This window comes from Oryctolagus cuniculus, chromosome 8 (assembly GCF_964237555.1).
Source record: "Oryctolagus cuniculus chromosome 8, mOryCun1.1, whole genome shotgun sequence".
In the NCBI taxonomy this organism is placed as follows: Eukaryota; Metazoa; Chordata; class Mammalia; order Lagomorpha; family Leporidae; genus Oryctolagus; species Oryctolagus cuniculus.
Genome location: NC_091439.1, coordinates 130,443,560 through 130,469,819, shown reverse-complemented (window position 1 = coordinate 130,469,819; position 26,260 = coordinate 130,443,560). Strand labels below are relative to the sequence as shown.

Sequence of the window (26,260 nt, the reverse complement as noted above, 5' to 3'; positions counted from 1 at the left end):
TATAGTAAAAGTATAGTATACTATCTCTGTGGGGGGAGGGGAGCATATTTTCTCTTTTCTTCTTTACCCCTCTTCACATGAACACCTTGTATAAAGGCTTCCATAGGCCACAGTCATTATGAAAATCTGTCACTAAAATCCTCCCATGTTGAAAATGGCATGGGGTTAAACACAGAACTCAGATTAAGAAATTTGAAGCTGGTGTTGTAGCTGAGCAGGTAAAACCATAAGGGTGCTGGTTTGAGACCTGGCTGCTCCACTTTCTGATCCAGCTCTCTGCTATGGCCTGGGAAAACAGTGGAAGATGGCCCAAGTGCTTGGTCCCCTGCATCTGTGTGGGAGACTTGGAAGAAGTTCCTGGCTCCTGACTTCCATGCAGTTCTTGCAACTGTGACCATCTGGGGAGTGAACCAGCAGATGGGAGACCTATCTCTCTCTCTGTGCCTTTGCCTCTGTAACTCTGCCTTTCAAATAAATAAATAAAAAAATTAAAAAGTAACTGACCCTCTTAATTAAAACCATATGGATTATAAGATAATCAGCTTGATGGAGCATTGAGTGACTGTAAAGAACTAGAAGAGAAAAATTGATAATTTTCTGTATTTATGTTTTCGTAGCTCTCTACTATGAGAATCCAGATTGAAGTAGCTCATTAACTCACACGGTAGACTTGCATTAATTTCAGTTCACTTCTCACTTTGCAAAGGGATTAGCAGCAGGTAATAAAAGTTCACATCCCTAATAACATGAGAAGAAAGAAGGGTTGAGGACAGAAATCGAAAAGTAGGAAAATAAATCAGCTACATTTCCATGGCCTCAAGCTCCAGATTGAAAAAGTCTGTTAATTAAACACGGAGGAGCGATCAATCCACAAAGCTACTGCACAAGCTTCACCAGCCCCTGGGAAAGTCAGCCAAACACATAGTGCCCCAACTGTCAAATGTGTCCACAGGGTCCAGCATGGGGACCAGGAGCCAGATCCTACACTGATCTTCCATCTCCACCTCTCCACTGCCTCGGGCTCCGGCTGAGGGCCATCGAGCCTCGCCCAGCTGGAACTACCAGCGGATATAGCCGGAGGCCCAGCCAGAAGGCATTCTCTGACCCACCCAAAGTGGGAACTGGGCTTATTTAAATCTAGGGAATGGGACTCCTTCCTTCAGCGTGCTCTCAACTGCCCTGCTTGTGCCGTTCCTCATCCAGTGTACTTTAAGGAGAATTTGAGCGAGGCAGCCCGTGGGACTGGCCGAGTGTCGGGAGACTGGGAAGCGGCGGTGGGAGACACAACACCTGGGCTCCAGCCTTTACGCTGCCGGAGAAGCTCCCAGGATCACTGAGAAGCAAGTGATCAATGTCTGGGAGCCACCACCCACCATCGCACTCACCCCTCTCCCACACATGCATAGATGCCCCTCCTGTTCTCCATACTTGCCGTGGAAAATCTCGGGAGCACGTCCCCTTTCTTCAGGACACCTGGAGAGCAAAGCGGAGAGTGTGGGACAGGAGAAGTCGCTGGAACTTGGGGCCCACGGTGGCAGATGCAGAGGCACAGAAGCAGCGGGCGGCAGGTCTGGGGTGTGTGCTCCCCAACTGCCTGCAATTGCACTTGCAGAGCAAGACTCCCCAGGGAATGTGGGAGAAGGAGCAGCACGGCCTCTCGGGGACTTCTCTGATCAGTAAATGAACTTCCTCTGTTCCCAGCCCCGAGCCACAGGGAAAGGCACGCATGCGCACGTTCTCCCACAAGCACACGCACAGGTGTTCAGAGCAGGAAGACGTTAAGCACCGGGTGACTCTGGGAAATGGAGTCCAGGCCAGGGCATTCCTGGATAGACTTACTGACCACTCCTAGGGCTTCACTGTGCGGTGGGTGGAGACAGGCTGGGAACCAGAGGGCGTTTGCTTTTGTTTACATCCCTCCTTCCCTTCCTTCCCACCCCAAATCTCAAGGGTCAGGTGCTGTTCTTCCTTTCTTGAACAAAATCTTAAGAAGTGACAGCCACTGCTGCTGAGTCCCAAATCCTGGTTCCCTCACACACGCTGTTTCCCTCAGGAAAATCCCCTGCTACTTTATTCCTGGACAGCTTCTCTCAAGTAATGAATGACAACGATTTCAATGTAACTCAGCACAGGTGTACATGGCATAGTTTAACATGTACATTTGAGAATACAATTTTTATTTGTGTCTTGTTGATGTTTATTTTTCTTTTCAAATTATCTTACACCACCCTCTAATTCACCAAGTACAAAAAAAAAAAAAAAAAAAGGAGAACTGCATACTGGACTAACGTTGCCAAGTATCTCCTAGGGGGCCAGATTAGTAGAGTAAATGCCTTATTTTGTAACATTTATACCTTAGATTAATTCTGGAGGCAGTATATCAATTTACAAAGAGAAAGCTTAGGTGGGGTTTAGAATTGAATTTGCTCATGGAAATATGGTCAAAAAGTCTATGTTAAAGGCCAACCAAAGTGAAATATAGGCATTTGGATCTGGCTGAAGAATCCATAAGAGTATTTTAGGCATGTAAAGCCAACACTCTGGCAAAAAAACAAAAAACAAAAAACAAAAACAACCCTAAATGAAAGATCTCTTCAAGTGAGATCCCAGTGGAAAGAATGGGTCATCAAAGAAGTAGCTACCTTTCTCTGAAGGGAGGAGAGAACTTCCACTTTGACTACGACCTTGTCTAAATATGATCAGAGTTGCTGAACTCAAAATGCTTCCATAGCCTTGACAACTCATGAATAGATCCTAGGGTGATTACTGATGCCATAAACAAGAGTGTCAATTTGTTAAGGCAATAACAGGAGTCACTGTGTACTTACTGCTCATGTAGGATCTCTGTCCTTAATGTGTTGTCCAATGTGAATTAATGATATAACTAGTACTCAAACAGTATTTTTCACTTTGTGTTTCTGTGTGGGTGCAAACTGTTGAAATCTTTACTTTATATATACTAAATTGATCTTCTGTATATAAAGATAATTGACAATGAATCTTGATGTGAATGGAAGGGGAGAGGGAGCAGGAGAGGGGAGGGTTGCAGTTGGGAGGGAAGTTATGGGGGGAAAGCCATTGTAATCCATAAACTGTACTTTGGAAATTTATATTTATTAAATAAAAGTTAAAAAAAAGAAATATTTCAGGACCAGCACTCTAGCATAGTGAGCTAAGCCTCCGCCTTCAGCATGGACATTCTATATGGGTGCTGGTTCAAGTCCCTGCTGCTCCAGTTCCAATCCAGCTTTCTGCTCTAGCCTGGGAAAGCAGTAGAAGATGCCCAAATGCCTGGGACCCTGCATCCACATTGGAGTCCCAGAACTTCCTGGCTCCTGGCTTTGGATCAGCTTAACTATGGCCATTGCAGCCATTTGGGGAGTGAACCAGTGGATGGAAGACTTCTTTCTCTGTGCCTCTCATGTAACTCTGCCTTTCAAATAAAAAAAATAAATTTTTAAAAAAGGAAATACTTCTTTTATCTTTGGGCTCAGTTTCTAAAACCCCAGATTTCTCATCTTTAAAATGAAAAATGAGGGAGAGGAAGAGTATCTCCAATGCTAATCTTCACTGTAGAGAAATACATAGGAGTATAACTTATCTAAAAAAGAAAGGAGATTCAAAGTTGCTATTGCTGTATGGTTATTTTTCTCATATTTAATATCAAGATAGTATATAAATATTATGCATTCTTAGGTATATGTGTGGTGTTTGATTTTTAAGATTTTAAGTAGAAATGTAAATGGAAGCAGGATGACATGGAGTTCTGTTTGTGATTACTTTTGTCAGTTATAATTCATGGGATTAAAATTGCTGGATTAGGAATGCTTAAATGTATCCATTCATTTCACACTAATGTTTACTATATCAGGCAATATTATTTGTGTAGACTGCTTTTTCTTGCCAGATTGAAAATTCAGGAGGGCAAGAAACATGTTTCCTTTGAGATTAAAACTCAGCATCTTGATAGAGTCATTCTTTTAGTTGAATGAATAAATGAGGATATCAAAATTAAACAAATATAATTTCTGATCCCCAAGAACTACCTAGTTGAAGAGATAATGAAATAGATATCTATTTGATAACTGCCACAATTAGATGAATGTATAATTTGTTGCTCAGAGACAAATTTGATAATAAAAGAGACATATTAATAACACAGGGTTGAAATGTATAAACAGAAATCATCCAAGGCCAAGTAGGTTAAATGTTCACCCTAGCTTTCTAAGGCATCCCATTAACTATTTAGTAAGCATTTACTGAGCATTCTTTTGTGTGGTGTGTTGAAAGAACTACCAGCCACATGATTTTCCTAGATATTGGAGGAAGAGTACTTGAGCAATCAGAAAAAGTTGGGATGAACTAAGGGGCTTTTGACACAAAGGTAAGAAAAACAAAACGCAGAGAGGTCAATTAAAAAGTATATCAGAGAGAGTGGCAAGATGGCAGAATAGGAAGGAAGCACACTGATAGTCTGGGGAGAAACAGTTTAATAAAAGTGGAGATACTGCAGGTTCAAGGAAGAGTAGGGGAAGAAACAGCAGAGGAAACTCTTTTGGAACTAGTGATTCACAGTGGACCTGCATGGAGAGCGTGGGAGCCCACAGTTTGGGACACCAGCAGCAGACTCAACACACCAGCGCTGGAACGAGAGGTGAGCCGAACCTCAATAGCCCGAGACACCGGCAGGCAAGCGGAAAGAGGAGACTAGAGGGAATGACCCCAGGGAGAAAAGTTCACCAGGCTAACTAGAAGAGAGAGAGAGAAAAAAAAAAGTGACCAATACGGACACGGGTTTCTCTCCGCTCACCTCTCAAAGGCGAGCAAGACAAAGAGCAGGTGCCATCTTGGACATACGTCATAAGCAGAGCAACCTCAAGTCTGCACCAGCCCTGAGCCTAGCAGAAAAACCTGACTCTGGGGGGGGGTAAATTAACAGGAGATTAGGACCTAGTGAATTTGTGGTGCTACTGAACTGAGACTGTGAAAAAAGAGATGGTGGAGGAGAGAACTCACAGAATTCATGTGAGTACTCTCCAGAGACGCTACAATTCTGTAACCTTGGCAACCCAATGGGAGACTGCAGGAGAATTAGAGACCACACTGAGGGCAGGACAGATTCCCTGTGTGGTCCTTGGGAAAGAGCTTCCAATCTCTGGCACCTGTGGGTATATCATATGCCTGCTAACTACCTCCAACTTCGCTCAGCTGTGCAGAATTACTTCCCTTTTGAATCAAAGAAAGAAAGAAAGAAAGAGAGAGAGAGAGAGATCTACCACGCCTAACCTGGGAGTGTCACCTTTAGCACACCATTAACCCTGAGGAACCAAACAGAGCTCTCAGGCCACACCCTTCTCAAGCCCTAAGGCTCCATCAAAAACATTCCACTTAATCTAGAGTCATAGTATAACAAGAAAAAAACACCACAGTGAAGAAACCAAAGAATATCTCCAATATGCCCAAAAACAAATGCAAAAACCAAGGTAATAAGAACAAGGAAGACACTACGATACCCCCAAATGAAAAAGACACCCCAATTCAAGATTATGAAGATGATGAGATAGAAGAAATGCAAGAAGCAGATCTCAAAAAATTGATAAGAACATTAAGAAGTTCTCAAAAACAAATTCTTGAACTACAGAAATCCTTAATGGACAAGATAGAAAATCTCTCTTGTGAAAATGAAATATTAAGGAGGAATCAAAATGAAATGAAACAACTAGTAGAACATGAAACTGTGATAGTGATGAGAAATCATAATGAAATGAAGAATTCAATAGATCAAATGACAAACACATTAGAGAGTCTTAAAAACAGAATGGGTGAAGCAGAAGAGAGAATATTGGACTTAGAAGACAGAGAACAGGAAAGGATACAGTCAGACCAAGGAAAAGAAGAGGAAATTAGAAATCTAAAACATATTGTGGGGAATCTTCAGGATACTATTAAAAAGTGCAACATTCGGGTTCTAGGAGTTCCTGAAGGCATGGAGAGGGAGACAGGATTAGAAGGCCTTTTTTACTGAGATAATAGCAGAAAATTTCCCAGGTTTGGAGGACAGAGACATCCTAGTACAGGAAGCTCATAGAACCCCTAGTAAACATGATCCTCACCATGACATGTTATAATTAAACTCACCACAGTGAAGCAGAAAGAAAAGGTCCTAAAATGTGCGAGAGAAACGTCAGATTACTCTCAGAGGATCTCCAATCAGACTCACAGCTAACTTCTCATCAGAAACCCTACAAGCTAGGAGGGAATGGCGAGATATAGCCCAGGTAATAAGAGAGAAAAAACGGCCAGCCCAGAATATTATATCCTGCAAAGCTCTCATTTGTGAATGAAGGTGAAATAAAGACCTTTCACAGCAAACAGAAATTGAAAGAATTTGTTGCCACTCGTCCGGCCCTGCAAAAGATGCTTAAAGATATGTTGCACACAGAAACACAGAAACACGGTCATCAGTATGAAAGAAGGTAAAGGAAGGAAACCTCACAGCAAAAGATCACCGGGAATTCAAAGCATATATTAGAACATATCTTTGGCAAATGGCAGGGCAAAGTTACCACTTATTAGTCACATTGATCGTTAATGGCCTGAACTGTCCAGTTAAAAGACACCGATCGGCTGATTGGGTTAAGGAACAAAACCCATCTATTTGCTGCTTACAAGAAACACATCTTTCCAACAAAGATCCATACAGAATGGAAGTGAAAGGCTGGAAAAATATATACCATGCCAACAGAAATGAAAAAAGAGCGGGCGTAGCCATCTTAATATCAGACAACATAATCTTTAACACAAAAACTGTTAAGAGAGACAAAGAGGGACACTATATAATGATTAAGGGGTCAATTTAACAGGAATATATAACAATTATCAATGTATATGCACCTAACTACAGGGCACTGGTTTATTTAAAAGATTTGTTAAGGGATGTAAAGGGAAACTTAGACCCCAATACAATAGTACTGGGGGACTTCAATACTCCACTCTCAGAAATAGACAGATCAACAGGACAGAAGATCAACAAGGAGACAGTAGATTTAAATGACACTATAGCCCAAATGGATCTAACAGATATCTACAGAACTTTTCATCCTACACATAAAGTGTTTACATTCTTCTTAGCAGTACAGGGAACCTTCTCTAGGATTGACCACATGCTAGGCCATAAAGCAAGTCTCAGCAAATTGAAAAGAATTAGAATCATACCATGCAGCTTCTCAGACCATAAAGGAATGAAGTTGGAAATTAGCAACTCAGGAATCCCTAGAGCATACGCGAACACATGGAGATTGAACAACATGCTCCTGAGTGAACAATGGGTCATAGAAGAAATTAAAAGAGAAATCAAAAATTTTCTGGAAGTAAATGAGGGTAACAGCACAACATACCAAATTTATGGGACGCAGCAAAAGCAGTGTTAAGAGGAAAGTTTATATCAATAGGTGCCTACATCAAGAAATTGGAAAGGCAACAAACAGATGAGCTTTCAATGCATCTCAAGGATCTAGAAAATCTGCAGCAAACCAGACCCAAATCTAGTAGAAGAGAAATAGTTAAAATCAGAGAAGAAATCAACAGGATTGAATAAAAAAAATTACAAAAAATCAGCCAAGCGAAGAGCTGGTTTTTTGAAAAAAGAAACAAAATTGACACCCCATTGGCCCAACTAACTAAAAAAAAGAAAAGACGCAAATCTATAAAATCGGAGATGAAAAAGGAAATGTAAAACAGACACCACAGAAATAGAAAGAATCATCAGAAATTACTACAAGAACTTGTATGTCAGCAAATGGGAAAACCTATCAGAAATGGATAGATTCCTGGACACTTGCAACCTACCTATATTGAACCAGGAAGACAAAGAAAACCTAAACAGACCCATAACTGAGACAGAAATTGAAACAGTAATAAACGCCCTCCCAACAAGGAAAAGCCCAGGACCAGATGGATTCACTGCTGAATTCTACCAGACATTTAAAGAAGAACTAACTCCAATTCTTCTCAAACTATTCAGAACAATCAAAAAAGAGGGAATCCTCCCAAATTCTCTCTATGAAGCCATCATTACCTTAATTCCTAATCCGGAAAAAGATACAGCATTGAAAGAGAATTACAGAGCAATATCCCTGATGAACATAGACGCAAAAATCCTCAATAAAATTCTGGCCAATAGAATGCAACAACACATCAGAAAGATCATCCACCCAGACCAAGTTGGATTTATCCCTCACATGCAGGGATAAATGCATGTAGACACATGCAAGTAGATTTCTGAATGTGAGCCATTCTAACTGGGGTGAGGTGGAACCTCATTGTGGTTTTGATTTGCATTTCCCTGATTACTAGTGATCTTGAACATTTTTTCATGTGTCTGTTGGTCATTTGGATTTCCTCTTTTGAAAAATGTCTGTTGAGGTCCTTGGCCAATCTCTTAAGTGGGTTGTTTGTTTTGATGTTGTGGAGTTTCTTGATTTCTTTGTAGATTCTGGTTATTAATCTTTTATCTGTTGCATAGTTTGCAAATATATTTTCCCATTCTGTTGGTTGCCTCTTCACTTTCCTGACTGTTTCTTTTGCAGTACAGAAACTTCTCAATTTGATGCAATCCCTAATGTTAATTTTGGCTTTGACTGCCTGTCCTTCTGGGGTGTTTTCCAAGAAGTCATTGCCGGTACCTATATCTTGCAGGGATTTTCCAATGCTCTCTAATAATTTGATGGTGTCAGGTCATAGATTTAAGTCTTTAATCCAGGTTGAGTGGATTTTTGTGTAAGGTGTAAGGTAGGGGTCTTGCTTCATGATTCTGCACGTGGAAATCCAATTTTCCCAGCACCATTTATTGAATAGACTGTCCTTGCTCCAGGGATTGGTTTTGGATCCTTAACCAAATATAAGTTGGCTGTAGATGTTTGGGTTGAGTTTTGGTGTTTCAATTCCTTTCCATTGGTCTATCCATCTGTTTCGGTACCAGTACCATGCTGTTTTGATTACAACTGCCCTGTAGTATGTCCTGAAAGCTGGCATTGTGATGCCTCCAGCTTTGTTTTTGTTGTACAAGATTGCTTTAGCTATTCGAGGTCTCCTGTGTCTCCATATGGATTTCTGCATCATTTTTTCTAGATCTGAGAAGAAGGTCTTTGGTATCTTGATTGGGATTGCATTGAATCTATAAATTGCTTTTGGGAGAGTGGACATTTTGATGATGTTGATTCTTCCAATCCATGAGCATGGAAGATTTTTCCATTTTTTGGTATCCTCTTCTATTTCTTTCTTTAAGATTTTGTAATTCTCATCGTAGAGATCTTTAACGTCCTTGGTGAAGTTTATTCCAAGGTATTTGATTGTTTTTGTAGCTATTGTGAATGGGATTGATCTTAGCAGTTCTTTCTCAGCCATGGCATTGCTTGTGTATACAAAGGCTGTTGATTTTTGTGCATTGATTTTATATCCTGCCACTTTGCCAAACTCCTCTATGAGTTCCAATAGTCTCTTAGTAGAGTTCTTTTGATCCCCTAAGTAAAGAATCATATCGTCTGCAAAGAGGGATAGTTTGACTTCTTCCTTCCCAATTTGTATTCCTTTAATTTCTTTTTCTTGTCTGATGGCTCTGGCTTAAACTTCCAGAACTATGTTAAATAGAAGTGGTGAGAGTGGGCATCCCTGTCTGGTGCCAGATCTCAGTCGAAATGCTTCCAACTTTTCCCCATTCAATAGGATGCTGGCTGTGGGCTTTTCATAAATTCCTTTGATTCTATTGAGGAATGTTCCTTCTATACTCAATTTGCTTAGAGTTTTCATCATGAAACGGTGTTGAATCTTATCGAATGCTTTCTCTGCATCTATTGAGATACTCATATGGTTTTTCTTCTGCAGTCTGTTAATGTGGTGAATCACATTGATTGATTTGCGAATGTTGAACCATCCTTGCATACCAGGGATAAATCCCACTTGGTCTGGGTGGATGATTTTCCAGATGTGTTGTGTTCTATTGGCGAGAATTTTATTGAGGATTTTTGCGTCTATGTTCATCAGGGATATTGGTCTATAATTTTCTTTCAGTGCTGCATCTTTCTCTGGCTTAGGGATTAAGGTGATGCTGGCTTCCTGAAGCCTCTCTAACTATCACACTGCCACCACCTTGCTGTATCCTTACATGACATTTTTCTGTCCATTTATATTTCTTTTTATAGGATCATAGTTCGTTTGAATCCGCGCTTCACAATTATAATATCATTTGATGTTATTTACATGCTTAGAGGTCTTTCTGAAAATAGTATCACAGGATGGTTAGAAATATATGAAATAAATTTTAGATAGTTGCTTTGGGCCATATACACAAACACACACTATCATGAAAATGATGGGTGTATATAGATAAAATCAACATAACCATACATAGGTGGTGAATTGGCTAATGGCAACATGTAAGCAAAGAATGATATGATGAATGTGTTTGTTATCCAACTTGTAGTTTCTAATATATGAATGCTGAAGTATAAGAAGTAAAGCAATATGATAACTATGTTTTGTAATCCTACAGAACAGCCAAAATGGGAACGTTGATCAAATACATTGAATATTTTAAAGTAGTGTACCTCAAAACTAGTTCTTAGGAAAGATGCACTCCAAAAGTATATATCCAACAATAATGAAACACAATTTTTAATTAATGTTCTTATTTTCTCAAAATTATCCTCTATTTTCCACATAGTGAAAAATTGTTCATTTTCTGCTCTTTAAAAACATATATAATATTTCAAATATCTTCAAACTTATCATCAGGTATATCTTCTCAACACATGCAATATTACCATTTTAGTGAACATGGGAGTGAGCATTACAGGATTTAAAATAAATGTGTATTGGGGCTGGTGGCCTGATTCACTTGGTTAATCCTCTGCCTGCAGTGCCATATACCCATATGGGTGCTGGGTTCTAGTCCTGGTTGCTCCTCTTCCAGTCCAGCTCTCTGTTGTAGCCCAGGAAGTCAGTGGAGAATGGCCCAAGTCCTTGGGCCCCTGCCCCCACATGGGGGACCAGGAGGAAGCACCTGGATCCTTGCTTCGGATTTGTGCAGTGTGCTGGCTGTACTGGCCATTTGGGCAGTGAACCAACAGAAGGAAGACCTTTTTCTCCATCTCTCTCTCACTGTCTAAACCATCTTTCAAATAAATAAAATAAAAATTAAAACTTTTTAAGAAGTGTGTATTATAACATATTCTTAGTATCTTCAAAGCCTCCAAGTCACATAAATAATCAGTTGGGCTATTTATGGGAGATATTTGACCAAGTTTAATTCTTTTTAACTAACATGCCATTATCATGTGACAATTAGAAATATAATTACTTCTCAGATTATGTAAGCATTAATTTGTATGTCTTCTAGAAAAAAAAATTGGCATCACAGTTTGAGTAGCTAAATGGGCCTTCACTGAAATAGAGTTTATAAAATTATTTTTAAATGCTTACCAATTTAAAAGCCAGAGTGACAATGAGAGAGCAGGAAAGACACACACAAAGCTCTCTATTCACCAATTTACACCCATAATGACTCCAGTGGCCTAGGCTTGGGCAGGCCAATGTCAGGAGACAAGAACATCATCTGTATGAGAGAACCAAATGCTTTTGCCAATGTCTTTCAGGGTTTCCCCAATGTTCTCTTTTAAGTTGTTCATGTCTGTTTGTTTTACATTGTGATATAGCAGCTTTATCAGGTTTTTTATTAAAATGGAGAAATAAATATGTGATAGGGTAAAATTGCCATGATTATAAGACATTAGATTTATCAAAACTTATAGCAAATTTGTTTCCAGTCTTTGTGATGCTATAACATTGATGTATTTGTTACCTGAGTCAGATTGGAACTTAGAGTCTTCTAAATCATTGTGGGATACGAAACTTGAAATTGTCTTTATTGGTCTTATATATGATACTGTGCATTGGGTTTAATACCAACTTGGAAATAAACATAGTATTTTTTTAGAGATTTATTTTTCATTTATTTGAAAGAGTTACAGAGAGAGGTAGAGACAGAGAGAGAGAGGGCTTCCATCCACTCGTTCACTCCTCAGATGGCCACAATGGCCAGAACTGGGTTGATCCAAAGCCAGAAACCAGGAACTTCTTCCTGGTCTCCCACACGGGTTCAGGGGCCCAAGGACTTGGACCATCTTCTACTGCTATCCCAGGCCATAGCAGAGAGCCTGATTGGAAGAAGAGCAGCCAGGACTAGAACCCGGTGCCCATATGGGATGCCGGCACTTCAGGCCAGGGTTTAACCCACTGAGCCACAGCGCCGGCCCCATACACATAGATTTTTGCAGTGGAAAGTGTTGACTAGTGCTAAAAAACAAATTACTGAATTTTTTTGTGTGTGAATTGCTACAATTGTGTGGGTCCTAATAACATTTTGGAGGCTGAATGAGATTCATGGGCAGGACCAGGAATATGTAGAGAACAGAATCTGCTACAGGTTCTTGTTTTATTTTTGTTGCTTTTTAAAATAGGGTTATTTGGTTTATTTTCAAGTCAGAGTCACAAAGATAAAGGAAGGCGAGAGAGAATGAATATGAGAATCTTCTATCATCTGGTTCACTCCCCAAGTACTCACAATTGCCAGGGTTGAGCAAGGTGAAAGCCAAGAGACAGGAGGTTCATCTAGGTCTCCCACTCAAGGCTTTGGGCTGTCTTCCCTTGCAATCCCTGGCAATTAGAAGAAATTTGGATTGGAAATGGAGTTGCTGGGTTGCTGGGACTCAAACCATGATCCGTATGAGATTCCAGCATTGCAGCTGTTGGCTTAACCTGTTAAGCCACAAAGCCGGCTCCCATGGCAGGTCCTTAAACAGCTCTGCACATATTTCTCTCAGCCTGTCTATAGATTCATGTTGTCTTGCAGACTTTCCAAAGTTACATCATACAGCAAATCATTGCATTGTTTATTTTCATTTTATGCTACTCAAAGTAGTTTCAATTAAATTATTCATTAATAATATAAAGTATAGTCAATGACAAAATTATTTTCTAGTTTTTCCATACATGAATAGTTTTCCAAATAAAAATAAATTATATATTTGACAGAAAAACACAGAGAAATTGAGGCTAAGAAAGGCAAAAGCAGGGACAGCATTGTGGCATAATTGATTAACCCACTACCTACAATGCTGACATTCCACATTTAGGCCAGTTCAAGATCTGTCTGCTTCACTTCAAATTCAAATCCCTGCTAATGCACCTTGGGAAGCAGAAGAAGATGTCCCAAGTGTTTGGGTCACTGACACCCACTTAGGATACTATGATGATGCTCCTTGCTCCTGACTTCAGTGTGACCCAGCCCTGACAATTGAGGCTATCTGGGGAGTTAACCATTGGATAAAAGATATCTCTCTCTCTTTCTTTTCTTTTCTTTCTTTTCTTTCTTTTCTTTCTTTTCTTTCTTTTCTTTCTTTTCTTTCTTTCTTTCTTTCTTTCTTTCTTTCTTTCTTTCTTTCTTTCTTTCTTTCTTTCTTTCTTTCTTTCTTTTTTTCCCCCACTCTCTCTCTCAAGACTGCCTTTCTAAATAAATGAAATAAATCTTAAAAAAGGAAAAATAAAAGAATAAAATTACTTATAAACTGATTCATTCCCCCCAAATACCTACAGTAGCCCAGGCAGACACAAGGCTGAAGCTAAGAGGCAGGCCTATCTATGGTTCTATATTCCAAAATGAGTGGAAAAGCCCAATTACTTGAATCATCATGAATACCTCACATCTGTATCAACAAAAGCCTGGAATCAGGAATGAAAGCCAGGGGTCAAATTAGGTACTTTGAAGCAGAAATACAGGATTTTAACTGGTTTTAAACTTAAATGCCTGCCTTCAATTTTTTTTCTCAACTACTGTACCTATTCTCCTGAAAATTTCTATCATGAGTTCCATGATGATTTCTTGTCATTCTTCTTGTATTATTCTACTTTCTCCTTAACATAACCCATCCAAATATTCCATACATTCTCCCATTTATTCCATCCTATAGTTCTTCTTTACAGATCTGACCCTATGGGTTATGATACCTGTAATTCCCCCCTAGGTAGCCTCTCCCACAGCCTTGTGAACATAGTTGCTATTCCGTGTTGAATACTTCTGTATAGTTATCCAATCCGCATTTCAGGCTGCACACCTCTAAAATGAAAGCCATATGATTAATTTCTGAATTTACATGTATAAGCTATGAGCTAGATTTTGCTAAATCATCAAAACGGGGTTTTCTCTAGTTTCCTTCTACTTTCTCATGTCTAAATTCATCTGGTTTCAATCCTGCTACTTTGTTTTGTTTTGTTTTTATTTTTTTGCTGTTAAATATTTATTGTACTATCTGAAACCTGTAAGAAGAGTAAGAAAACATATGTATCATTGTATTCATAGAATTGTCTACGAACTACATTAGATCTGTTCTCTTGATATTTGTAAAACAGAATGTAATTAATATAATTTTCATTTTAAAAAGGAGAAATGTCACTTTTGACAAACTTCTGAAAATATATATTAGCTCAGCGCTGAGCTTTTATTTCTTCCTGAGATGGAGTGACAGGCCTAGGAGTCAGTGGACAAAAGCAGTCAGTATTTAGGAGGTCCATGTGAACCAGAGTCAAAGAAAGATTCATAAATAAAGGATACATAGAACACGATTCTGATAAATTTTATTTGTGTTGAACATTGTCCTGATGACTAATATGCCTCTTCAGTGGTGAGTCTGTGTCACAAGAGCTTAAGTTGTCAGTTGGGATGCCCACATACCATATCAGAGTTCTTGATTTGATCCCCACTACTCTTGCTTTCCTCCACTTCCTGCTAATGTGCATCCTGGGAGGCAGCAGATGATGGCTAAAATATTTGAATCCCTTCCTCCCAAATGGGTGACTGAATCAAGTTGAAGTATACTTGCCTAATTTTGGATGAAATGCTTTTTGGATAATGAATTGGAAGGTGGAAGATTTTCTCTCTGCCTTTTAGTCAAAATGAAAACAATAATAATTTTGAAAATTATGCCTCTGACATCACCTGAATTCCAAATAGATTGTGTGTGTTTGAGTCCTAAATCTGCTTCCAATTCCAGCTTTCTGCTAATCCAGACTCTAGGAGACAGTAGGTGATAACTCATTTTTTGAGTCTCGGTCAACAGCCAAGAGACCCAGATTGAATTTTAGGCATCTAGAATAAAGCTGGCCCAACCTTGGCTGTTTGTAGGCATTTGGAGAGTAAACAAGCTGATGGAATTTCTATGTCTCTGCATGCATCTATCATAGCAAAAGATTATGGATGAGCACTCTGGTTTGTAGTTTGTTAAAATCAAATATTTTATATGATAACATGTATAACATTCCATTTGACATTTTAAAAATGTACATTTTGTGGTTATTTAGTACATTCTTTTGCTTTAATCAACACCATCCATCTAAATATTTTTTTTATTTTCCCCAGGTAAAACTTTGTGTGCCTCAAAACATTAAATCTCTGTCCCCCTCCAGTCACTTCGTTATTTTATAACTCTATGAATATGTCTCATCTGTTAACCTCATATAAAGTAAATCATTTGTCAAGTAAATATTTGTCACTATGTAATGGCATATTTTATGTAGCAGTATTCCTTCACAGTTACTCTGTACTTCAAGATTTTTTTAGTAAAGTTTTCTAAAAATTCATAGTGTGTTGATATGTTTTGCATATGATTTGTTGGGAACGATTCCCTATTTGAGGCATTAAGAAGGTGGAAATTTAATCTTTCAATGGTGTTCAGATTTAGATCCTTTGGGAGGTGAGTAGGATTAGATGAAGTCATCAGGTTGGGTTCCTCAGGATTGCTTAGATTCTGACACCTTTAAAAGAAGTCAGAGACTATTAGAGCAATCCCATATTCCCTGTTTCCTTCTTTGTGATGCCCAACACTGTCTCTAAGCTTTCTGAGAAGATGAATGGCTTCTGCAGGCCTTAAGTGCTGTTAGCCATATTATTCACATTGTTTAACAAATACAAGAGTAATCACAAGAGTAATTCATGATAATTTCTCTTTCTCTAATATTGTGTGCACTTTTTTTATAATGGACATTGCAATGGATATGAAATGGTATTACACTCTGTCATTTGCATTCACCAAATGATAAGTAATGTTGAGAATCTTGTGTGGTATTAGCCATTTGGATATATTCTTTGTAGAAATGTCTATTTCTTTCTTCATTTTAGAATAAGTATTTACTACTTTTTATTTGCAGGATTTTCTTATGTAGCATATATTGCTAATAGTAATCTTCTGGGCAATACAGTTACCAAATATTTTTCCATCAAATTGGTGTTCTTTTCACTCTTTTGTGAGTCTTTCATATAGAAAAATTTTCAATTTTATAGTTTCTCTTAACATTTGTTGCCCATGTTATTTTAAATTCATAAGCATATCTTTATACCATAAAATATGAACTGTTGTTTATTTAGAAGCCAACGCACATTAAATTTAGGGTGCATCATGACTGAACTATCCTTTGACTCTGTGACTTTTTCATTGTTCCTAACAATGCTAAATTCTCTGGGATAAGTTCCTAGGGCCAGCTCATATCAAAAGTGCCATAGATCCCATCTCAAAGGTCGGATTGGAGAGAATCTTTGATGACTATACCTCTATCTAAAATACCATTATGGTACAATTTGTTGAATTTATTTTATAATTTTTCTCGTTATTTTCTTCTCTCACAGATTATTTAAGAATATAACTACCTCATTTTTAAATATTGAAGACTATTTTTGTTTCTTTTAAAAATGATTTCTAAATTGGTCAAAGAGATTACTTTATGGCTTTAATCTTTTTCAAAAATATTGTGGCTTTCATGTTATCTCTTGAAACATTCTTTAAATAGATTTATTTATTTATTACATAGAGAGAGCGATAGAGTACTCCCAACCACTGGTTGACTTCCCAGATCGCTTCACTGACTAAGGCTGTGCCAATCTGAAGCTAGGAGCCAGGTGTTTTTCATTTCTCCATGTGGCTATCAGAGGCTGAAGCAGTTGTGCCACCTTCTTCAGCTTTTCACAGGCCATTAGCAGAGAGCTGGATCAAAGTGGACACCTGATGCATGAACCTGTGTCTGTATGGGATGCAGGTGATGCATATAGTGGTTTCACTCACTGTGCAAAAGTACCAACCTCATGGTTTTAGTATTGATTTATGGCTTAGCGTGTGTTCTATCTGGGTTCTATAGAGTGATGTACAAACATTAGTTAATTATACTGTCATTTATGTTTATAATTGATCATTATCAATTTGTTTTGTTAATTACTATAAAATGAATATAAATGGTATTACACTATTTGTAACTTTTTTAGTTCCCATTTAGTTCTATGGACTTTGTTTCTTGTCCTTTGAGCCTTTGTTTTTAGGTTCATTAACATTGATTATATCAATCTGATGTATAATCTAAGCTGTGTAGCCAACTCTGCATGGGTATCTTTTCCCATCTTTTCACTTTCAGTCTGTTTTTGTCTTACTTTTTAAATGTGCCACTTTCAGAAAGCATACAGAAATCTTCTGGTCCTTTAATCAAATTTGACAGCTACTGCCCATTCAATTCTGAGGTAATTATTAATATAATTGAAATAATTTCTGTCATTTGATGACTTATTTTCTGTTCCTCTGTTTCTCATTTATTACCTTAGCTTTGTTTCATGAAAGATTTTTAATGATTATTAACCAATTATATTATTTATTCATTGGGATACAAATAAAGAAAGTTTCCCTCAATTGGTTTACTTTCCAAATGTGGGCAATTGATGGGTCTGGACCTGACTGGAGCCAAAGGCTGGTAGTTCATTCCAAGACTTTCTCACAGGTGGCTGAGCCCTGGTTTCTTGAGCCATCACCACTGCCTACCACTGTCTGTGCATGCAGGAAGATTGTGTCGAGTCAGAGATGGGAATCAAATTTAGGTACTTCAGTATAGTACACAGGGATCTTAACTAATTCCCTAAGTGCTATGCTAAAAATGTATTCCCATAAAATATTTAAATATGTCATAGTGGTTCTGCTATAGGATGCTTAACTCAATGTCATAGACTAAATGTGTTCTCCCCCAAATCCATATGAAGACAGTAAACCCCAAATGCTTGTATTTGGGATAGAACCCTAAAATGAGTAGTTAAGTTTAATTGAGGCCCTATATGTGGGTTCCAATTCAATTCTAGTGATATATTTAAGAGTGACACAGGGATGGGAGCACAGGAAGAAAAGGCTATGTGAGGACATGGTGAGAAGTTTACCATCCAAGAACAGAAAAAAATGCCACAGAAAAAACTAAACCTGTAATTAGCTCTTAAACTTTCTTTCTGAGGAATTACAAGAAAATAAGTATCTGTTTAAAATGCCCTATCTATGGCATTGTGTTGTAGCACCTTTGGCAAACAAATGCACTGCATTTTTTGCATTAATTTCCTTTGATTTACAAAAAATTATGTACTTGAATTTGTTACTTATTGATGTTTGCATTTACAATATGAATAACACACATGGCACTGTTTCATATACATTATTGGGATATTTCAATTGAATAGTTCTATTTGTGACTGCTATACACTGTACTATTTTTATCCCTTTTTCAAATAATGACTCATATGACCCAATATATGAATGTTTCACATGGTGTTATAAATCTTGCTTCAAATATTCATATACCTTGAATAAAATAATAGAATAAGAATGCTTGAAGTTCTTTGTATTATCCTATACACATGATTACCCTTTTTAATGATCACAATCCTTTCCTGTAAATCAGGAGTGGAGGACATCTGACAGTCATTTGTCTGGACTTGCCAATAAAAATTTAATGCAGTAAATCTATATCAGATTAATTTTTAATTTGATGCCATTATATGCCCTGCAAATGTTATAAATCCAAATGGCCCTCACATAAAAGAGGTTCCCCACCATGCAATTCCAAATATTAAGCTTGCATCATTTTCCTTCAGCCTGGAGGAGTTATTTGATCATTCTATAGCTTAAGTCTGCAATGATTATGAAGCTATTTTATTGTTCTGAAAATGTCTTTTACCTGAATCATATATTAATATATATTTATTTGAAATTCTATATAACAAAGAGATCTTTTAAATGCTGGTTCATTCCACACATACTTGTAACTGATGGAGCAAGAACAGGGTAAATTCAGGAGACTGGACTCCAATCTGGATCTCCAATCTAGGACCCAGGTACTTGAGCCATGATATATGGCCTTTTGGAGACAGCATTGATACGAAAGTAAAATTGATGCATAGGCAAGCACCTTGATAATGGATGTGAGCATACCAAGTAATAGCTTGATCCAATGTACTCAAAATCCTGCACCTGTTCATGTAATATTTTATAATAGTACCCACAGGATACTCGCTTTCACTACATTGAATATGTATTCCCATTGTTTCTGTGGGCAAGCCAGCCATCAAATGTATATGGTTTGACTTCATATGTCATAAGCTATTGGGCCTTTCACTATTTAAGTTCTTCTTCTTCTTTTCTTTTCTTTTCTTTTTTTTTTTTGCATTTGGATCCCTTCAGTTTGTTATTTGCCTAGAGTAGTTTTCTAGCTATGTATTCTGATATGTTGATTAGGGGTTTATTGAGAATTTTGAATCTCTAAATTTATGTCTTGTAATTTTTTACATCTTTTCTTTTTTTTTTTCCCCATGGGCAGAGTTAGACAGTGAGAGAGAGGGAGAGAGACAGAGAGAAAGGTCTTCCTTTTCCATTGGTTCACCCCCTAAATGGCCACTACAGCCGGTGTGCTGTGCCAGTGTGCTGTGCTGATCCGAAGCCAGGAGCCAGGTGCTTGCTCCTGGTTTTCCATGCGGGTGCAGAGCCCAAGCACTTGACCATCCTCCACTGCCTTCCTGGGCCACAGCAGAGAGCTAGACTGGAAGAGGAGCCACTGGGACATAATCTGGTGCCCCGACTGGGACTAGAACCTGGGGTGCCGGCTCCACAGGTGGAGGATTAGCCTAGTGAGCCAAACGCCGGCCTCTTATTTAGATACCCCCAAAGTTTTGATTATTTTGATATTAAGAACATCCTCACATTCTTAACATGCCTCTCAGGTTCAGGTATTAATTCAGAAAAGACTTCAAACTCACATTCCAGTTTATTACTGTAAAGAATCCACAAAAAGAGTTAAATAGTGAGCTGCATTTCGCAAAGACTGATCTATCTAGCTTGACATTCTAGTTGTTTTCCCTTAGTGAACTGGCTCTTTTGTTACCTAGTTCTCCCCAATCACAATGCTTGGCAATGCACACAGGAGGTTGAGAGCCAGTGAACCTCATTTGAATCTGTATTAGCATCCTTTATAGCATTTTGTCTCATAGAGGTGATTGAGGAGCCATTTATTGTTGTCTTTTTCTGCAGATTATTCAGAGTGAGCAGGTACCACAAAAACAAGTACCTGCCACCATAAATCACATTATAAAAGTACACACAATGTGGCTTAAAGTTGTAATGTAAATGAAGACATTGATTTCCAGTGAGACTTTCTAAGTATTGTGAGAACTATCCTGGCTTGGGATCAGCTCATCTCTGGCTTTTGGGGTCATTTGGGGAGTGAACCAGTGGATGGAGGACTTCTTTCTCTCTCAGTCTCTACCTCTCTCTCTAACTCTGCCTTTCATATAAATAAAAATCTTTAAAAAATTTGGAACGAATGATTTTAATTTGAACAATTGCAGCCTGAATGAAAAGGAACTGATCGGGTGTTTTGTTTTGTTTTGTTTTGTTTTAGCATCTTAATGCAGCTAAATTACAGGGAACTTCTACTTTTACACACCTATAAAGAATTATAACTCTATGCACCCTAGTTTTCAGACCCAGCCATAGGATAATTCTGCCTACTTTGTGAGTCAATTGAGCAACTCAAATTTATCTTTAAAAGGCTGAAAGATAAAAATAGTTCTTGCTTTTGACATACACTTCTCTCTTAATAGAGACTAGGCTGCTGCACATTCCAGCTGATATTCTTTTCCTACTTCTACTTTCCTTGGGAAATATCTATTGACAGGAAAAACCTTTCTACCATAATGTGAAAAAAATCTTAATATGTAACAGGAAGTTGCTCTTAAAAACTTACCCATTGCTTTGAACTACTTAACCCAGGCATTTCCAACACCCACAGAAGTTTCACAGTTCTTTATATTCACTTGCTAAAAGGGTAATTGACAACTGATTAACTCTAGAATACCTGCTGGTAGGGAGTTACCTATGACAAAGCCGAATATATACAGTGACTAATAAAACCTGCTGCACTAACATTAATAGCAGTGAGATCATACAAACACATATCAGAAGGATTTATGATCAAACTAGACAGTTCCACAATCTTGATAAGGGAGCACCCTTCACTTCCACCATCTGGGAATTTGTGAAAATGATCTGCCTTCTCTTACAACCCTTGATCTATTTTTGCCCAATTGTACTTTTCCTAATGGTGAAATCTGCTTCTTCCAGAATTCAATATTTTAATGTAGAATGATGGTAATGTGGGAATTCTATCCATTGTCAATGACTAGTGGCAAACCTCTAGCTCCTCAAATGAAATTTGTCAAAGAATTAACAAGAAATTTTAATTCCAGGCCTAGGCAGAGACCAAAAACTGACACAGCTTAAAGTTACAGAAGACTGACATTCCTCCCTTGAACTCCCTTAAAAACTAAGGGTTCTGAACATTTTCTGTGTGTGTCTGTTGGCCATTTGGATTTTCTCTTTTGAAAAATGTCTATTGAGGTCCTTGGCCCATCTCTTAAGTGGGTTGTTTGTTTTGTTGTTGTGGAGTTTCTTGATTTCTTTGTAGACTCTGGTTATTAATCTTTTATCTGTTGCATAGTTTGCAAATATTTTTTCCCATTCTGTTGGTAGCCTCTACACTTTCCTGACTGTTTCTTTTGCAGTACAGAAACTTCTCAATTTGATGTTCTTCATTCACAGTTTCCAGAAGAGCACAGTTTCCTGTAAAGACTTGATGGTTTCTGTCTGAAAAAATCTATGTGTTTGTGTCAGGTTTTGCATGTTTCCTTGGGCTATATTTATATTTTACAGATATTTTATATAGCTAGATACACATTAACTACATAGTTCTATTTTGGAGATTTAAAAGCTATTTATATCCATATGATTTATTTGAAAGTAAGACATGTGTATTTATCCATATGTACCTATACATAATATACTTCCCTTATGGGTGTCTTACATGGTATGAATAACCTCATATCCCTGATTCAGAAACATGTGTTTGAATAAATTTATATATTTTATGGACTTCTCTGCATATTTATAATGTATGTATAAATTTATGGTACCTCCATTTATATCAATTTACCAGCATATACAAATATATGCATATCTATAAGTTGTGTACTTATTTATAATTATTTATATGAGTTTACCCAATGGGACCATTTTTTAGCAGAAGCCCATGCAGGTCTCTTATTAAAACTGAATCTGTAGGGTTGTAGGCAAAAGAACCTTTTGACTAAGTCCTCTGCCTGTGTGTCTAATTCTTTGTCTTGAGCATGCACATCAACATCCTCACACTGATGGAGGATTCAAGATGGTCATATAGAGAAAACTAATGTCTACCTCTTCATCCAGTGAAGAAACTCCAAAGCAGGTGTTTGAATACATGAATGCCTGAGGAAGATCACCTAAAAATAGTAATAAAACTATGGAACTACAGTAGGACTGAGAATTGTCACAGCACAACAGAAAGAACAGGAAGAGAACAAAGTGAAACTGCAGTGTATGTAGCCCCTGGCCATGGGACTGGGGAGTCCCAGTTTCAGGGGGAAAGGATGATTGGGACAAGATAAGTAGAACTCATCTGTGTGAATCCCTGACATAGCCAACCCTCCCTAGATTAAAATCCAGTCACTGTAGACAGGTAGTTAAGTAATGAAGGCCTCCTGAAAAACTCACAGCTCCTTTATTTCAGAGAAGGAATTTTCATTGGCCTTTCCTCCAGCTCTCAGAGCCAGGCAGTATTATTGAGGCACCACCTTGAGAGGAGTCACTGTTATTATCCATGCTGTGCTGGAAGACAGCAGCCCTCCCCTATCCCTTTCCCATGGCCTCCAAGGTCATTCCTCTATTCTAGCAAGGCCAACTGAGCCCAACATGTCCAACTGTGACCAACAGAGCAACAGTGATTCCAGCACACTAACCTATACAGTGATATGCAGTGTATCAGACAGTGTGGGGCAGAATATCTAGAAAAGGCAGGCTCTGAGACTCTGGAAGTAGAGAAGCCTGCTCCCTCAGACCTGGGCTCCATCTCCTTCCACTGCTTCCTTCCCACAGCCACTTCATGTTCTTGCTAAAACCAGGAATTCGATCAGGGTTCTCATGTAACTGCTCAGCCTGAATATGGATCCTCATAGCTCTCTGCACACTGAAGTCTGATCTGGTGGCAAGATTTCAGTGTGCAATAGGGAATCGTCAGGGCCATGAATGGTGTGCACAGCTGGGTGCACATCCCTGGCATTGTGTGCTTACTCTGAACAGTGAAGCAGCCTATTCCTATTGGTATGGTCAGTGGCTGGGGAATAAGCTCCACATGTATTACCTCCAGCAGCCTCTCAATTGATAGTAGACTGGGATGCTGCACCATGCCTATCTTGGGTGTCACTTTGTAGCCCTGCCTCTCATATAGTGACTGAGTTCTCTGGCTTATGCAGAAAACTCATGTTCACATTCAGTTACCCACTGCACGTCCTTGTTGCCCTGGATTATGCCTTCTGTGCCTTCAATTCCTTGTTATCTGGCACTTGAAAGTTGGCTCTCCAGACCATGACTAACACAGCTTATCACTACAGTTTGCTGGGTTCTATGGCCCACTTTCTGTACTCTGCCAGGCACAACACAGCACAAGCAAGGCCTACCACCAACACCTTAGACATTCTTCACACCAGTCACTCCCTCATGAGACAGCATGGCATCTATGTAACATGGATCTTAGTGACAGCACTGAGACAGAGAAACAACCAAGAATACTATTATAACTACAGTCAACTATAGCAAATAAAGGCATAAGGAGATTATACCACAAAATCTACCCAGAACTAAAGCTAAAACAGTGTACCAAATCAATACTTAGAGACACATCTCCAGGAAAAGTCTTCAATCAGCAAAATACATTCTCTAAAGCAATGGAAACAACAATGCCCCCGATACATAAAAATCAATGTAGAAACACAAGGGTCATATTCTGCTGCAGTAGCCAACCCTGTATAAAAATGACTATCAGGGGCCAGCACTGTGGTGTAGCAGGTAAAGCCACTGCCTCCAGGGCTGGCATCCCGTATGGGCCCCGGTTTGGGTCCCAACTGCTCCATTTCTGATCCAGCTCCCTGCTATGGCCTGGGAAAGCAGTAGAAGAAAAATATTCAGATCAGGATTCAGATTTAAGTCTGTCCTATGCCAGCAATATACTCTGTTGATTACTTAATTTATGTAGTCTGCTTTGAAATCAACTTTATTTTTTTAAGGTTGTTTTGGTTGTTCTTGGATTACTTTGCCAATTTCTGTAAAAAATCTTAACTGAAATTTTAAAGATACTGTATTGAGTCTGTAGATTAATATCATCTTAACAATGTTAAGTGTGTAAATCCATAAACATGGTCTTCATTATTTATTAATTTAGGTATTCATTAACATTTTTCCAGAAATATCTTGTAGTTTTCATTATTTTTCTTGTACTTTTAATTCCTAATATAACTCATTTAGTGTTCTATTAAATCCAATTGTTTTAATTCCATTTTTCAGAAATTTCATTGCTAATGTATGGAGATGAAATTTATTTTTGTATCCTCACTGAAACTTATGACACATAGTTTTAGGGGATATTTCCCATTCTGAATGTCTTTCATTTTCTCGCTCTATTGTGTTGGATAGTACTTTCAATATGAAGTTGAATAGAGGTAGTGAGGGCAAATATCCTTGTCAAATTTCAGACTATACAAGATAACTACTCAGTGTTTCAGCATGGAAAGGTAATATTGGCTGGGGGGAGTGGGTTATTGTTTCTGTTTTCTTTGTTTTGTTTTTGTTACCCTTCATCAGATTGAGGAAGGCCCTTTTTATTTGTCATGAATACAACATTTTTTATTATGAAGGATATTAAATTTTGATAAATATTTTTGTTTATCAATTAAGATAGCCATAGATCTTTTCAAAATCATTTTTATATCTATATGGTGTATTCCATTTTCAGATTTTAAATCATGACCTGAATGTAAATCCCATGTAATGTACAATTCTGGTTGTTTTCATTTGCTAGCTGTATTAAAGATTCTTTAATCTATATTCAAAAGAGATGCTGATCTAAATTTACTTTTGAATTTTTGTCAAATTTTGATATTAAAGAAATGTTGTCATCATTCAATAAAGTTTGAAATATTCCCTTCTTTGGGCCAGCTCTGTGGTTTAGTGGATAAAGTACTGTCCACAGTGTCAGCATCCCATATAGGCACAGGTTCGAGTCCCAGCTGCTCCACCTCTAAGCAAGATCCTTGCCAATGTGATTGGGAAAGCAGTGGAAGATGGTACAAGTTTTTGGGTCCCTGCACCCACATTGATGACCTGGAAGAAGCTCCTGGCCCCTATCTTCATATTGGCCCAGCTCTGGCCATGTGTCCAGCAAATGGAAGGCCTCTCTCTCTCTCTGCCTCTCTCTGTAACTCAGTCTTTTAAATAACTAACTAAATAGATAAATCTGAAAAAAAGTTTCCTTCTCTCTGATCTTCTTTATTTTATAGAAACTTAATTATACTTACATATGGAAATATTTCTCCTATGTAGCTTTATTTCTTCTTCACCACTTTGATGCTATTATTGCTATATTCTTAATAGTTCTATTCATATTACTAACCCCAAAATACATTGTTAAGCCTATTTGTGCATTATGTGTATATTAAACATAATAAGAACAATTATGTTTAGAGTTTGTTACGTTAGTCTTATTACTCATGATTTTGTCTTCTATATGTATTCATTAGATTCACATTAACACCTGATGTCCTTTCCCTAGTACAATAAATCTTTACTCCTGGCCTCCTTCCTAAGCTTGTTATTGGCAAATAGATCACATTTCTGTTCTGGTCCAACAATGTAATTAAATACATGATATTTTAGACAACTGTATTTAAAGCATCAGTTAAGAGATCAGATGGAAACAAATATGGTTTTATACTTTAATA

General features: G+C 38.1%; 2 protein-coding genes across 12 annotated transcripts in view; both read right to left on the bottom strand.

Annotated features, from left to right (window-relative positions):
* Window positions 1–26,260, bottom strand: part of LOC138843592 (rho GTPase-activating protein 20-like) — a 1,064,354-nt gene that overhangs the window by 126,800 nt on the left and 911,294 nt on the right. The window lies entirely within an intron of this gene.
* The window catches only part of LOC100348297 (zinc finger protein 717-like), a 77,443-nt gene that overhangs the window by 39,879 nt on the left and 11,304 nt on the right, over window positions 1–26,260 (bottom strand). Inside the window, exon 2 of the mRNA XM_070047267.1 lies at window positions 14,062–14,170. Within this exon, the coding sequence (XP_069903368.1) occupies window positions 14,062–14,106 (45 nt within the window). The 5' untranslated portion in view covers window positions 14,107–14,170. The remainder of the gene's footprint in view (window positions 1–14,061; window positions 14,171–26,260) is intronic.